At 53.4% G+C, this 15,738-nt stretch overlaps 1 protein-coding gene across 7 annotated transcripts in view; it reads left to right on the top strand.

Annotated features, from left to right (window-relative positions):
* Positions 1 to 15,738, top strand: part of LOC121291647 (E3 ubiquitin-protein ligase BRE1A-like) — a 49,245-nt gene that overhangs the window by 20,196 nt on the left and 13,311 nt on the right. For all 7 annotated transcript variants that reach the window (XM_041213117.1, XM_041213118.1, XM_041213120.1 and 4 more), the window contains one exon: positions 13,246 to 13,395. In XM_041213117.1, the coding sequence (XP_041069051.1) occupies positions 13,246 to 13,395 (150 nt within the window). The remainder of the gene's footprint in view (positions 1 to 13,245; positions 13,396 to 15,738) is intronic.

Below are 15,738 nucleotides of genomic sequence, written 5' to 3'. Positions count from 1 at the left end.
GAGGGAGTCTCTCTCCATCAGGGACCCTGTTTAAAGAGGGAGTCTCTCCCTGTCAGGGACCCTGTTTAAAGAGGGAGTCTCTCTCCATCAGGGACCCTGTTTAAAGAGGGAGTCTCTCTCCATCAGGGACCCTGTTTAAAGAGGGAGTCTCTCCCTGTCAGGGACCCTGATTAAAGAGGGAGTCTCACCGTTAGGGTCCTGTTTAAAGAGGGAGTCTCTCTCCTCAGGGACCCTGTTTAAAGAGGGCGTCTCTCTCCATCAGGGACCCTGTTTAAAGAGGGAGTCTCTCTCCATCAGGGACCCTGTTTAAAGAGGGAGTCTCTCCCTGTCAGGGACCCTGTTTTAAGAGGGAGGTCTCAACCGTTAGGGTCCCTTGTTTAAAGAGGGAGGTCTCTCTCCATCAGGGACCCTGTTTAAAGAGGGAGTCTCTCCATCAGGGACCCTGTATAAAGAGGGAGTCTCTCTCCATCAGGGACCCTGTATAAAGAGGGAGTCTCTCACCATCAGGGACCCTGTTTAAAGAGGAGTCTCACTCCTCAGGGACCCTGTTTAAAGAGGGAGTCTCTCCCTGTCAGGGACCCTGTTTAAAGAGGGAGTCTCTCTCATCAGGGACCCTGTTTAAAGAGGGAGTCTCTCCCTGTCAGGGACCCTGTTTAAAGAGGGAGTCTCTCCATCAGGGACCCTGTTTAAAGAGGGAGTCTCTCCATCAGGGACCCTGTTTAAAGAGGGAGTCTCTCCATCAGGGACCCTGTTTAAAGAGGGAGTCTCTCTCCATCAGGGACCCTGTTTAAAGAGGGAGTCTCTCCCTGTCAGGGACCCTGTTTAAAGAGGGAGTTTCTCTCCATCAGGGACCCTGTTTAAAGAGGCAGTCTCTCTCCATCAGGGACCCTGTTTAAAGAGGGAGTCTCTCCCTGTCAGGGACCCTGTTTAAAGAGGGAGTCTCACCGTTAGGGTCCTTGTTTAAAGAGGGAGTCTCTCTCCATCAGGGACCCTGTTTAAAGAGGGAGTCTCTCCATCAGGGACCCTGTTTAAAGAGGGAGTCTCTCCCTGTCAGGGACCCCGTTTAAAGAGGGAGTCTCTCTCCATCAGGGACCCTGTTTAAAGAGGGAGTCTCTCTCCATCAGGGACCCTGTTTAAAGAGGGAGTCTCTCCATCAGGGACCCTGTTTAAAGAGGGAGTCTCTCTCCATCAGGGACCCTGTTTAAAGAGGGAGTCTCTCCATTAGGGACCCTGTTTAAAGAGGGAGTCTCTCCCTGTCAGGGACCCTGTTTAAAGAGGGAGTCTCTCTCCATCAGGGACCCTGTTTAAAGAGGGAGTCTCTCCATCAGGGACCCTGTTTAAAGAGGGAGTCTCTCCCTGTCAGGGACCCTGTTTAAAGAGGGAGTCTCTCTCCATCAGGGACCCTGTTTAAAGAGGGAGTCTCTCCCTGTCAGGGACCCTGTTTAAAGAGGGAGTCTCTCTCCATCAGGGACCCTGTTTTAAAGAGGGAGTCTCTCTCCATCAGGGACCCTGTTTAAAGAGGGAGTCTCTCCCTGTCAGGGACCCTGTTTAAAGAGGGAGTCTCACCGTTAGGGTCCTTGTTTAAAGAGGGAGTCTCTCTCCATCAGGGACCCTGTTTAAAGAGGGAGTCTCACCGTTAGGGTCCTTGTTTAAAGAGGGAGTCTCTCTCCATCAGGGACCCTGTTTAAAGAGGGAGTCTCTCCCTGTCAGGGACCCTGTTTAAAGAGGGAGTCTCTCTCCATCAGGGACCCTGTTTAAAGAGGGAGTCTCTCTCCATCAGGGACCCTGTTTAAAGAGGGAGTCTCTCCCTGTCAGGGACCCTGTTTAAAGAGGGAGTCTCACCGTTAGGGTCCTTGTTTAAAGAGGGAGTCTCTCTCCATCAGGGACCCTGTTTAAAGAGGGAGTCTCTCTCCATCAGGGACCCTGTTTAAAGAGGGAGTCTCTCTCCATCAGGGACCCTGTTTAAAGAGGGAGTCTCTCCCTGTCAGGGACCCTGTTTAAAGAGGGAGTCTCACCGTTAGGGTCCTTGTTTAAAGAGGGAGTCTCTCTCCATCAGGGACCCTGTTTAAAGAGGGAGTCTCTCCATCAGGGACCCTGTTTAAAGAGGGAGTCTCTCTCCATCAGGGACCCTGTTTAAAGAGGGAGTCTCTCCCTGTCAGGGACCCCGTTTAAAGAGGGAGTCTCTCTCCATCAGGGACCCTGTTTAAAGAGGGAGTCTCTCCATCAGGGACCCTGTTTAAAGAGGGAGTCTCTCTCCATCAGGGACCCTGTTTAAAGAGGGAGTCTCTCTCCATCAGGGACCCTGTTTAAAGAGGGAGTCTCTCCCTGTCAGGGACTCTGTTTAAAGAGGGACTCCTCTCTCCCATTAGGGACCCTGTTTAAAGAGGGAGTCTCTCCATCTGGGACCCTGTTTACAGAGTGTGTCTCTCCATCAGGGACCCTGTTTAAAGAGGGAGTCTCTCCATCAGGGACCCTGTTTAAAGAGGGAGTCTCTCCCTGTCAGGGACCCTGTTTAAAGAGGGAGTCTCTCCATCAGGGACCCTGTTTAAAGAGGGAGTCTCTCCCTGTCAGGGGGACCCTGTTTAAAGAGGAGTCTCTCTCCATCAGGGACCCTGTTTAAAGAGGGAGTCTCTCCCTGTCAGGGACCCTGTTTAAAGAGGGAGTCTCTCTCCATCAGGGACACCTGTTTAAAGAGGGAGTCTCTCCCTGTCAGGGACCCTGTTTAAAGAGGGACTCTCTCTCCATTAGGGACCCTGTTTAAAGAGGGAGTCTCTCCATCAGGGACCCTGTTTAAAGAGGGAGTCTCTCTCCATCAGGGACCCTGTTTAAAGAGGGAGTCTCTCTCCATCAGGGACCCTGTTTAAAGAGGGAGTCTCTCCATCAGGGACCCTGTTTAAAGAGGGAGTCTCTCCATCAGGGACCCTGTTTAAAGAGGGAGTCTCTCCCTGTCAGGGACCCTGTTTAAAGAGGGAGTCTCTCTCCATCAGGGACCCTGTTTAAAGAGGGAGTCTCTCTCCATCAGGGACCCTGTTTAAAGAGGGAGTCTCTCTCCATCAGGGACCCTGTTTAAAGAGGGAGTCTCTCCGTCAGGGACCCTGTTTAAAGAGGGAGTCTCTCCCCTGTCAGGGACCCTGTTTAAAGAGGGAGTCTCTCCATCAGGGACCCTGTTTAAAGAGGGAGTCTCTCCCAGTCAGGGACCCTGTTTAAAGAGGGAGTCTCTCCATCAGGGACCCTGTTTAAAGAGGGGAGTCTCTCCATCAGGGACCCTGTTTAAAGAGGGAGTCTCTCCCAGTCAGGGACCCTGTTTAAAGAGGGAGTCTCTCTCCATCAGGGACCCTGTTTTAAAGAGGGAGTCTCTCTCCATCAGGGACCCTGTTTAAAGAGGGAGTCTCTCCATCAGGGACCCTGTTTAAAGAGGGAGTCTCTCTCCATCAGGAACCCTGTTTAAAGAAAGAATCTCTCCACCAAGGATCCTGTTTAAAGAGGGAGTCTCTCCAGTCAGGGACCCTGTTTAAAGAGGGAGTCTCTCTCCATCAGGGACCCTGTTTAAAGAGGGAGTCTCTCCATCAGGGACCCTGTTTAAAGAGGGAGTCTCTCCCAGTCAGGGACCCTGTTTAAAGAGGGAGTCTCTCTCCATCAGGGACCCTGTTTAAAGAGGGAGTCTCTCCTGTCAGGGACCCTGTTTAAAGAGGGAGTCTCTCTCCATCAGGGACCCTGTTTAAAGAGGGAGTCTCTCTCCATCAGGGACCCTGTTTAAAGAGGGAGTCTCTCCCTGTCAGGGACCCTGTTTAAAGAGGGAGTCTCACCGTTAGGGTCCTTGTTTAAAGAGGGAGTCTCTCTCCATCAGGGACCCTGTTTAAAGAGGGAGTCTCACGTTAGGGTCCTTGTTTAAAGAGGGAGTCTCTCTCCATCAGGGACCCTGTTTAAAGAGGGAGTCTCTCCCTGTCAGGGACCCTGTTTAAAGAGGGAGTCTCTCTCCATCAGGGACCCTGTTTAAAGAGGGAGTCTCTCTCCATCAGGGACCCTGTTTAAAGAGGGAGTCTCTCCCTGTCAGGGACCCTGTTTAAAGAGGGAGTCTCACCGTTAGGGTCCTTGTTTAAAGAGGGAGTCTCTCTCCATCAGGGACCCTGTTTAAAGAGGGAGTCTCTCTCCATCAGGGACCCTGTTTAAAGAGGGAGTCTCTCTCCATCAGGGACCCTGTTTAAAGAGGGAGTCTCTCCCTGTCTGGGACCCTGTTTAAAGAGGGAGTCTCTCCAGTCAGGGACCCTGTTTAAAGAGGGAGTCTCTCTCCATCAGGGACCCTGTTTAAAGAGGGAGTCTCTCCATCAGGGACCCTGTTTTAAAGAGGGAGTCTCTCTCCATCAGGGACCCTGTTTAAAGAGGGAGTCTCTCCCTGTCAGGGACCCCTGTTTAAAGAGGGAGTCTCTCTCCATCAGGGACCCTGTTTAAAGAGGGAGTCTCTCCATCAGGGACCCTGTTTAAAGAGGGAGTCCTCTCTCCATCAGGGACCCTGTTTAAAGAGGGAGTCTCTCTCCATCAGGGACCCTGTTTAAAGAGGGAGTCTCTCCCAGTCAGGGACTCCTGTTTAAAAGAGGGACTCTCTCCATTCAGGGACCCTGTTTTGAAGAGCGAGTCTCTCCGTCAGGAACCCTGTTTAAAGGGCGAGTCTCTCTGTCAGGGACCCTTTTAAAGAGGTAGTCTCTCCATCAGGGACCCTGTTTAAAGAGGGAGTCTCTCTGTCCGGGACCCTGTTTAAAGAGGGAGTCTCTCCATCAGGGACCCTGTTTAAAGAGGGAGTCTCTCCGTCAGGGACCCTGTTTAAAGAGGGAGTCTCTCTCCATCAGGGACCCTGTTTAAAGAGGGAGTCTCTCCCAGTCAGGGACCCTGTTTAAAGAGGGAGGTCTCTCTCCTTCAGGGACCCTGTTTAAAGAGGGAGTCTCTCCCTGTCAGGGGACCTGTTTAAAGAGGGAGTCTCTCTCCATCAGGGACCCTGTTTAAAGAGGGAGTCTCTCCATCAGGGACCCTGTTTAAAGAGGGAGTCTCTCCCATCAGGGACCCTGTTTAAAGAGGGAGTCTCTCTCCATCAGGGACCCTGTTTAAAGAGGGAGTCTCTCCATCAGGGACCCCTGTTTATAAGACCGGGAGTCTCTCCATCAGGGACCCTGTTTAAAGAGGGAGTCTCTCCCTGTCAGGGACCCTGTTTAAAGAGGGAGTCTCTCTCCATCAGGGACCCTGTTTAAAGAGGGAGTCTCTCTCCATCAGGGACCCTGTTTAAAGAGGGAGTCTCTCTCCATCAGGGACCCTGTTTAAAGAGGGAGTCTCTCTCCATCAGGGACCCTGTTTAAAGAGGGAGTCTCACCGTCAGGGACCCTGTTTAAAGAGGGAGTCTCTCCCTGTCAGGGACCCTGTTTAAAGAGGGAGTCTCTCCATCAGGGACCCTGTTTAAAGAGGGAGTCTCTCCCTGTCAGGGACCCTGTTTAAAGAGGGAGTCTCTCCATCAGGGACCCTGTTTAAAGAGGGAGTCTCTCCATCAGGGACCCTGTTTAAAGAGGGAGTCTCTCTCCATCAGGGACCCTGTTTAAAGAGGGAGTCTCTCCCTGTCAGGGACCCTGTTTAAAGAGGGAGTTTCTCTCCATCAGGGACCCTGTTTAAAGAGGGAGTCTCTCTCCATCAGGGACCCTGTTTAAAGAGGGAGTCTCTCCCTGTCAGGGACCCTGTTTAAAGAGGGAGTCTCACCGTTAGGGTCCTTGTTTAAAGAGGGAGTCTCTCTCCATCAGGGACCCTGTTTAAAGAGGGAGTCTCTCCATCAGGGACCCTGTTTAAAGAGGGAGCTCTCGCCCTGTCAGGGACCCCGTTTAAAGAGGGAGTCTCTCTCCATCAGGGACCCTGTTTAAAGAGGGAGTGTCTCTCCATCAGGGACCCTGTTTAAAGAGGGAGTCCTCTCCATCAGGGACCCTGTTTTAAAGAGGGAGTCCTCTCCATCAGGGACCCTGTTTAAAGAGGGAGTCTCTCCATTAGGGACCCTGTTTAAAGAGGGAGTCTCTCCCTGTCAGGGACCCTGTTTAAAGAGGGAGTCTCTCTCCATCAGGGACCCTGTTTAAAGAGGGAGTCTCTCCATCAGGGACCCTGTTTAAAGAGGGAGTCTCTCCCTGTCAGGGACCCTGTTTAAAGAGGGAGTCCTCTCTCCATCAGGGACCCTGTTTAAAGAGGGAGTCTCTCCTGTCAGGGGACCCTGTTTAAAGAGGGAGTCTCTCTCCATCAGGGACCCTGTTTAAAGAGGGAGTCTCTCTCCATCAGGGACCCTGTTTAAAGAGGGAGTCTCTCCCTGTCAGGGACCCTGTTTAAAGAGGGAGTCTCTCCGGTAGGGTCCTTGTTTAAAGAGGGAGTCTCTCTCCATCAGGGACCCTGTTTAAAGAGGGAGTCTCACCGTTAGGGTCCTGGTTTAAAGAGGGAGTCTCTCTCCATCAGGGACCCTGTTTAAAGAGGGAGTCTCTCCCTGTCAGGGACCCTGTTTAAAGAGGGAGTCTCTCTCCATCAGGGACCCTGTTTAAAGAGGGAGTCTCTCTCCATCAGGGACCCTGTTTAAAGAGGGAGTCTCTCCCTGTCAGGGACCCTGTTTAAGAGGGAGTCTCTCACCGTTAGGGTCCCTTGTTTAAAGAGGGAGTCTCTCTCCATCAGGGACCCTGTTTAAAGAGGGAGTCTCTCTCCATCAGGGACCCTGTTTAAAGAGGGAGTCTCTCTCCATCAGGGACCCTGTTTAAAGAGGGAGTCTCTCCCTGTCAGGGACCCTGTTTAAAGAGGGAGTCTCACCGTTAGGGTCCTTGTTTAAAGAGGGAGTCTCTCTCCATCAGGGACCCTGTTTAAAGAGGGAGTCTCTCCATCAGGGACCCTGTTTAAAGAGGGAGTCTCTCCATCAGGGACCCTGTTTAAAGAGGGAGTCTCTCCCTGTCAGGGACCCCGTTTAAAGAGGGAGTCTCTCTCCATCAGGGACCCTGTTTAAAGAGGGAGTCTCTCTCCATCAGGGACCCTGTTTAAAGAGGGAGTCTCTCCATCAGGGACCCTGTTTAAAGAGGGAGTCTCTCTCCATCAGGGACCCTGTTTAAAGAGGGAGTCTCTCTCCATCAGGGACCCTGTTTAAAGAGGGAGTCTCTCTCCATCAGGGACCCTGTTTAAAGAGGGAGTCTCTCTCCATCAGGGACCCTGTTTAAAGAGGGAGTCTCTCCCTGTCAGGGACCCTGTTTAAAGAGGGAGTCTCTCTCCATCAGGGACCCTGTTTAAAGAGGGAGTCTCTCTCCATCAGGGACCCTGTTTAAAGAGGGAGTCTCTCTCCATCAGGGACCCTGTTTAAAGAGGGAGTCTCTCCATCAGGGAACCCTGTTTAAGAGGGAGTCTCTCCTGTCAGGGACCCTGGATTTAAAGAGGGAGTCCTCTCCCTTCAGGGACCCTGTTTAAAGAGGGAGTCTCTCCATCAGGGACCCTGTTTAAAGATGGGAGTCTTCTCCATCAGGGACCCTGTTTAAAGAGGGAGTCTCTCCATCAGGGACCCTGTTTAAAGAGGGAGTCTCTCCATGCAGGGACCCTGTTTAACGAGGGAGTCTCTCCATCAGGGACCCTGTTTAAAGAGGGAGTCTCTCCCTTCAGGGACCCGTTTAAGAGGGAGTCATCTCCCATCAGGGACCCTGTTTAAAGAGGGAGTCTCTCTCCATCAGGGACCCTGTTTAAAGAGGGAGTCTCTCCATCAGGGACCCTGTTTAAAGAGGGAGTCTCTCTCCATCAGGGACCCTGTTTAAAGAGGGAGTCTCTCTCCATCAGGGACCCTGTTTAAAGAGGGAGTCTCTCTCCATCAGGGACCCTGTTTAAAGAGGGAGTCTCTCTCCATCAGGGACCCTGTTTAAAGAGGGAGACTCTCTCCTGTCAGGGACCCTGTTTAAAGAGGGAGTCTCTCTCCATCAGGGACCCTGTTTAAAGAGGGAGTCTCTCTCCATCAGGGACCCTGTTTAAAGAGGGAGTCTCTCTCCATCAGGGACCCTGTTTAAAGAGGGAGTCTCTCCATCAGGGACCCTGTTTAAAGAGGGAGTCTCTCCCTGTCAGGGACCCTGTTTAAAGAGGGAGTCTCTCTCCATCAGGGACCCTGTTTAAAGAGGGAGTCTCTCCATCAGGGACCCTGTTTAAAGAGGGAGTCTCTCTCCATCAGGGACCCTGTTTAAAGAGGGAGTCTCTCCATCAGGGACCCTGTTTAAAGAGGGAGTCTCTCCATCAGGGACCCTGTTTAACGAGGGAGTCTCTCCATCAGGGACCCTGTTTAAAGAGGGAGTCTCTCCATCAGGGACCCTGTTTAAAGAGGGAGTCTCTCCATCAGGGACCCTGTTTAAAGAGGGAGTCTCTCTCCATCAGGGACCCTGTTTAAAGAGGGAGTTTCTCTCCATCAGGGACCCTGTTTAAAGAGGGAGTCTCTCCATCAGGGACCCTGTTTAAAGAGGGAGTCTCTCCATCAGGGACCCTGTTTAAAGAGGGAGTCTCTCCATCAGGGACCCTGTTTAAAGAGGGAGTCTCTCCCTGTCAGGGACCCTGTTTAAAGAGGGAGTCTCTCTCCATCAGGGACCCTGTTTAAAGAGGGAGTCTCTCCATCAGGGACCCTGTTTAAAGAGGGAGTCTCTCTCCATCAGGGACCCTGTTTAAAGAGGGAGTCTCTCTCCCTGTCAGGGACCCTGTTTAAAGAGGGAGTTTCTCTCCATCAGGGACCCTGTTTAAAGAGGGAGTCTCTCCATTAGGGACCCTGTTTAAAGAGGGAGTCTCTCTCCATCAGGGACCCTGTTTAAAGAGGGAGTCTCTCCATTAGGGACCCTGTTTAAAGAGGGAGTCTCTCCCTGTCAGGGACCCTGTTTAAAGAGGGAGTCTCTCTCCATCAGGGACCCTGTTTAAAGAGGGAGTCTCTCTCCATCAGGGACCCTGTTTAAAGAGGGAGTCTCTCCCTGTCAGGGACCCTGTTTAAAGAGGGAGTCTCTCCATCAGGGACCCTGTTTAAAGAGGGAGTCTCTCCATCAGGGACCCTGTTTAAAGAGGGAGTCTCTCCCTGTCAGGGACCCTGTTTAAAGAGGGAGTCTCTCCATCAGGGACCCTGTTTAAAGAGGGAGTCTCTCTCCATCAGGGACCCTGTTTAAAGAGGGAGTCTCTCTCCATCAGGGACCCTGTTTAAAGAGGGAGTCTCTCTCCATCAGGGACCCTGTTTAAAGAGGGAGTCTCTCCATCAGGGACCCTGTTTAAAGAGGGAGTCTCTCTCCATCAGGGACCCTGTTTAAAGAGGGAGTCTCTCTCCATCAGGGACCCTGTTTAAAGAGGGAGTCTCTCCATCAGGGACCCTGTTTAAAGAGGGAGTCTCTCCATCAGGGACCCTGTTTAAAGAGGGAGTCTCTCCATCAGGGACCCTGTTTAAAGAGGGAGTCTCTCCATCAGGGACCCTGTTTAAAGAGGGAGTCTCTCCATCAGGGACCCTGTTTAAAGAGGGAGTCTCTCACTGTCAGGGACCCTGTTTAAAGAGGGAGTCTCTCCATCAGGGACCCTGTTTAAAGAGGGAGTCTCTCCCTGTCAGGGACCCTGTTTAAAGAGGGAGTCTCTCCATCAGGGACCCTGTTTAAAGAGGGAGTCTCTCCATCAGGGACCCTGTTTAAAGAGGGAGTCTCTCTCCATTAGGGACCCTGTTTAAAGAGGGAGTCTCTCCCTGTCAGGGACCCTGTTTAAAGAGGGAGTCTCTCTCCATCAGGGACCCTGTTTAAAGAGGGAGTCTCTCTCCATTAGGGACCCTGTTTAAAGAGGGAGTCTCTCTCCATCAGGGACCCTGTTTAAAGAGGGAGTCTCTCTCCATCAGGGACCCTGTTTAAAGAGGGAGTCTCTCTCCATCAGGGACCCTGTTTAAAGAGGGAGTCTCTCCCTGTCAGGGACCCTGTTTAAAGAGGGAGTCTCTCCATCAGGGACCCTGTTTAAAGAGGGAGTCTCTCCATCAGGGACCCTGTTTAAAGAGGGAGTCTCTCTCCATCAGGGACCCTGTTTAAAGAGGGAGTCTCTCCCTGTCAGGGACCCTGTTTAAAGAGGGAGTCTCTCCATCAGGGACCCTGTTTAAAGAGGGAGTCTCTCTCCATCAGGGACCCTGTTTAAAGAGGGAGTCTCTCCATCAGGGACCCTGTTTAAAGAGGGAGTCTCTCTCCCTGTCAGGGACCCTGTTTAAAGAGGGAGTCTCTCCCTGTCAGGGACCCTGTTTAAAGAGGGAGTCTCTCCATCAGGGACCCTGTTTAAAGAGGGAGTCTCTCCATCAGGGACCCTGTTTAAAGAGGGAGTCTCTCTCCATCAGGGACCCTGTTTAAAGAGGGAGTCTCTCCCTGTCAGGGACCCTGTTTAAAGAGGGAGTCTCTCCATCAGGGACCCTGTTTAAAGAGGGAGTCTCTCTCCATCAGGGACCCTGTTTAAAGAGGGAGTCTCTCCATCAGGGACCCTGTTTAAAGAGGGAGTCTCTCTCCATCAGGGACCCTGTTTAAAGAGGGAGTCTCTCTCCATCAGGGACCCTGTTTAAAGAGGGAGTCTCTCTCCATCAGGGACCCTGTTTAAAGAGGGAGTCTCTCTCCATCAGGGACCCTGTTTAAAGAGGGAGTCTCTCCATCAGGGACCCTGTTTAAAGAGGGAGTCTCTCTCCATTAGGGACCCTGTTTAAAGAGGGAGTCTCTCCCTGTCAGGGACCCTGTTTAAAGAGGGAGTCTCTCTCCATCAGGGACCCTGTTTAAAGAGGGAGTCTCTCTCCATTAGGGACCCTGTTTAAAGAGGGAGTCTCTCCCTGTCAGGGACCCTGTTTAAAGAGGGAGTCTCTCCCTGTCAGGGACCCTGTTTAAAGAGGGAGTCTCTCCATCAGGGACCCTGTTTAAAGAGGGAGTCTCTCCATCAGGGACCCTGTTTAAAGAGGGAGTCTCTCCCTGTCAGGGACCCTGTTTAAAGAGGGAGTCTCTCCCTGTCAGGGACCCTGTTTAAAGAGGGAGTCTCTCTCCATCAGGGACCCTGTTTAAAGAGGGAGTCTCTCTCCATCAGGGACCCTGTTTAAAGAGGGAGTCTCTCTCCATCAGGGACCCTGTTTAAAGAGGGAGTCTCTCTCCGTGGGAACGGACGTTGCGCTGCAGTGGTTACTATGGGAACAGGATGGGGAGCTGCGGTGGTTACTATGGGAACAGGATGGGGAGCTGCGGTGGTTACTATGGGAACAGGGCGGGGAGCTGCGGTGGTTACTATGGGAACAGGGCGGGGAGCTGCGGTGGTTACTATGGGAACAGGATGGGGAGCTGCAGTGGTTACTATGGGAACAGGATGGGGAGCTGCGGTGGTTACTATGGGAACAGGGCGGGGAGCTGCGGTGGTTACTATGGGAACAGGGCGGGGAGCTGCGGTGGTTACTATGGGAACAGGATGGGGAGCTGCAGTGGTTACTATGGGAACAGGATGGGGAGCTGCGGTGGTTACTATGGGAACAGGGCGGGGAGCTGCGGTGGTTACTATGGGAACAGGATGGGGAGCTGCGGTGGTTACTATGGGAACAGGATGGGGAGCTGCGGTGGTTACTATGGGAACAGGATGGGGAGCTGCGGTGGTTACTATGGGAACAGGACGGGGAGCTGAGGTGGTTACTATGGGAACAGGGCGGGGAGCTGCGGTGGTTACTATGGGAACAGGGCGGGGAGCTGCGGTGGTTACTATGGGAACAGGGCGGGGAGCTGCGGTGGTTACTATGGGAACAGGACAGGGAGCTGCGGTGGTTACTATGGGAACAGGATGGGGAGCTGCAGTGGTTACTATGGGAACAGGATGGGGAGCTGCGGTGGTTACTATGGGAACAGGATGGGGAGCTGCGGTGGTTATTATGGGAACAGGATGGGGAGCTGCGGTGGTTACTATGGGAACAGGATGGGGAGCTGCGGTGGTTACTATGGGAACAGGACGGGGAGCTGAGGTGGTTACTATGGGAACAGGGCGGGGAGCTGCGGTGGTTACTATGGGAACAGGATGGGGAGCTGCGGTGGTTACTATGGGAACAGGATGGGGAGCTGCGGTGGTTATTATGGGAACAGGACGGGGAGCTGCGGTGGTTACTATGGGAACAGGGCGGGGAGCTGCAGTGGTTACTATGGGAACAGGATGGGGAGCTGCGGTGGTTACTATGGGAACAGGATGGGGAGCTGCAGTGGTTACTATGGGAACAGGATGGGGAGCTGCGGTGGTTACTATGGGAACAGGATGGGGAGCTGCAGTGGTTACTATGGGAACAGGATGGGGAGCTGCGGTGGTTACTATGGGAACAGGATGGGGAGCTGCAGTGGTTACTATGGGAACAGGATGGGGAGCTGCGGTGGTTACTATGGGAACAGGATGGGGAGCTGCGGTGGTTACTATGGGAACAGGATGGGGAGCTGCAGTGGTTACTATGGGAACAGGATGGGGAGCTGCGGTGGTTACTATGGGAACAGGATGGGGAGCTGCGGTGGTTACTATGGGAACAGGGCGGGGAGCTGCGGTGGTTACTATGGGAACAGGGCGGGGAGCTGCGGTGGTTACTATGGGAACAGGATGGGGAGCTGCGGTGGTTACTATGGGAACAGGACGGGGAGCTGCGGTGGTTACTATGGGAACAGGACGGGGAGCTGCGGTGGTTACTATGGGAACAGGGCGGGGAGCTGCGGTGGTTATTATGGGAACAGGGCGGGGAGCTGCAGTGGTTACTATGGGAACAGGGCGGGGAGCTGCGGTGGTTACTATGGGAACAGGGCGGGGAGCTGCGGTGGTTACTATGGGAACAGGGCGGGGAGCTGCAGTGGTTACTATGGGAACAGGGCGGGGAGCTGCGGTGGTTACTATGGTAACAGGACGTTGGGCTGAGGTGGTTACTATGGGAACAGGGCGGGGAGCTGCGGTGGTTACTATGGGAACAGGGCGGGGAGCTGCGGTGGTTACTATGGGAACAGGGCGGGGAGCTGCAGTGGTTACTATGGGAACAGGATGGGGAGCTGCAGTGGTTACTATGGGAACAGGATGGGGAGCTGCGGTGGTTACTATGGGAACAGGGCGGGGAGCTGCGGTGGTTACTATGGGAACAGGGCGGGGAGCCGGCGTGACCACCACGCTGATGGGACTGGGAGCCAGGCGGTTACCCTGGGAAAGGGAAAGCCCCCTGCCCCCTCCAGCTTCCTCCCTCTGACTGTCAGCGATCTGTTCCAGTTGGACAACCTGAGGCAGCGTTTGAAGGAACTGGAGGAGAAGGAGAGACACGAGGGGAAGAAGATGGCAGACGTGGAGGCGCTGCGTCGGATGAAGCTGGTGGATGAGCAGATGGAGCACATGCTCAAAAAAGTTGCCATGGCCAAGCAGGTGAGAGGGTCAGGGTGAAGTGTCAAATCCGAGAAGGAGAGAGCAGGATAGGAGGAGAGTGGAAGAGGGAGAGCGAGATGGGAGAGAGTGAGAAAGAGAGACATGGGGGTGAGAGAGAGAGACGGGGGGTGGAGAGAGAGAGAGACGGGGAAGAAAGAGAGAGAGAGAGAGACGGGGAAGCAAGAGAGAGAGAGAGAGACGGGGAAGCAAGAGAGAGAGAGAGAGACGGGGAAGAAAGAGAGAGAGAGAGACGGGGAAGAGAGAGAGAGAGACGGGGAAGAGAGAGAGAGACGGGGAAGAGAGAGAGAGAGAGAGACGGGGAAGAAAGAGAGAGAGAGAGACGGGGGGTGGAGAGAGAGAGAGAGAGACGGGGAAGAAAGAGAGAGAGAGAGACGGGGGGTGGAGAGAGAGAGAGAGAGACGGGGGGTGGAGAGAGAGAGAGAGAGACGGGGGGTGGAGAGAGAGAGAGAGAGACGGGGAAGAAAGAGAGAGAGAGAGAGACGGGGAAGAAAGAGAGAGAGAGAGACGGGGGGTGGAGAGAGAGAGAGAGAGACGGGGAAGAAAGAGAGAGAGAGAGACGGGGGGTGGAGAGAGAGAGAGAGAGAGACGGGGAAGAAAGAGAGAGAGAGAGACGGGGGGTGGAGAGAGAGAGAGAGAGACGGGGGGTGGAGAGAGAGAGAGAGAGACGGGGGGTGGAGAGAGAGAGAGAGAGACGGGGAAGAAAGAGAGAGAGAGAGAGACGGGGAAGAAAGAGAGAGAGAGAGACGGGGGGTAGAGAGAGAGAGAGAGAGACGGGGAAGAGAGAGAGAGAGAGAGACGGGGAAGAGAGAGAGAGAGAGAGACGGGGGGTGGAGAGAGAGAGAGAGAGACGGGGAAGAAAGAGAGAGAGAGAGACGGGGAAGAGAGAGAGAGAGACGGGGAAGAGAGAGAGAGAGAGAGACGGGGAAGAGAGAGAGAGAGAGAGACGGGGAAGAAAGAGAGAGAGAGAGACGGGGAAGAGAGAGAGAGAGACGGGGAAGAGAGAGAGAGAGACGGGGAAGAGAGAGAGAGAGAGAGACGGGGAAGAAAGAGAGAGAGAGAGACGGGGAAGAAAGAGAGAGAGAGAGAGACGGGGAAGAAAGAGAGAGAGAGAGAGACGGGGAAGAAAGAGAGAGAGAGAGACGGGGAAGAGAGAGAGAGAGAGAGACGGGGAAGAGAGAGAGAGAGACGGGGAAGAGAGAGAGAGAGACGGGGAAGAGAGAGAGAGAGACGTGGAAGAGAGAGAGAGACGTGGAAGAGAGAGAGAGAGAGACGTGGAAGAGAGAGAGAGAGACGTGGAAGAGAGAGAGAGACGTGGAAGAGAGAGAGAGAGACGTGGAAGAGAGAGAGAGACGTGGAAGAGAGAGAGAGACGTGGAAGAGAGAGAGAGAGACGTGGAAGAGAGAGAGAGACGTGGAAGAGAGAGAGAGAGAGACGTGGAAGAGAGAGAGAGAGACGTGGAAGAGAGAGAGAGACGTGGAAGAGAGAGAGAGAGAGACGTGGAAGAGAGAGAGAGAGACGTGGAAGAGAGAGAGAGACGTGGAAGAGAGAGAGAGACGTGGAAGAGAGAGAGAGAGACGTGGAAGAGAGAGAGAGACGTGGAAGAGAGAGAGAGAGACGTGGAAGAGAGAGAGAGACGTGGAAGAGAGAGAGAGACGTGGAAGAGAGAGAGAGAGAGACGTGGAAGAGAGAGAGAGACGTGGAAGAGAGAGAGAGAGATCTGGAAGAGAGAGAGAGAGAGATCTGGAAGAGAGAGAGAGAGAGATCTGGAAGAGAGAGAGAGAGAGAAGGGGAAGAGAGAGAGAGAGAGACGTGGAAGAGAGAGAGAGAGAGACGTGGAAGAGAGAGAGAGAGAGACGTGGAAGAGAGAGAGAGAGAGAGACGTGGAAGAGAGAGAGAGAGACGTGGAAGAGAGAGAGAGAGACGTGGAAGAGAGAGAGAGAGACGTGGAAGAGAGAGAGAGAGAGACGTGGAAGAGAGAGAGAGAGAGACGTGGAAGAGAGAGAGAGAGAGACGTGGAAGAGAGAGAGACGTGGAAGAGAGAGAGAGAGAGACGTGGAAGAGAGAGAGAGAGACGTGGAAGAGAGAGAGAGAGAGACGTGGAAGAGAGAGAGAGAGACGTGGAAGAGAGAGAGAGAGACGTGGAAGAGAGAGAGAGACGTGGAAGAGAGAGAGAGAGAGACGGGGAAGAGAGAGAGAGAGAGACGGGGAAGAGAGAGAGAGAGAGACGGGGAAGAGAGAGAGAGAGAGACGGAGAAGAGAGAGAGAGAGAAACGGGGAAGAGAGAGAGACGGGGAAGAGAGAGAGAGAGACGGGGAAGAGAGA

This window comes from Carcharodon carcharias, chromosome 19 (assembly GCF_017639515.1).
Source record: "Carcharodon carcharias isolate sCarCar2 chromosome 19, sCarCar2.pri, whole genome shotgun sequence".
Classification (NCBI taxonomy): Eukaryota; Metazoa; Chordata; class Chondrichthyes; order Lamniformes; family Lamnidae; genus Carcharodon; species Carcharodon carcharias.
This window is presented reverse-complemented; position numbering and strand designations above follow the sequence as displayed.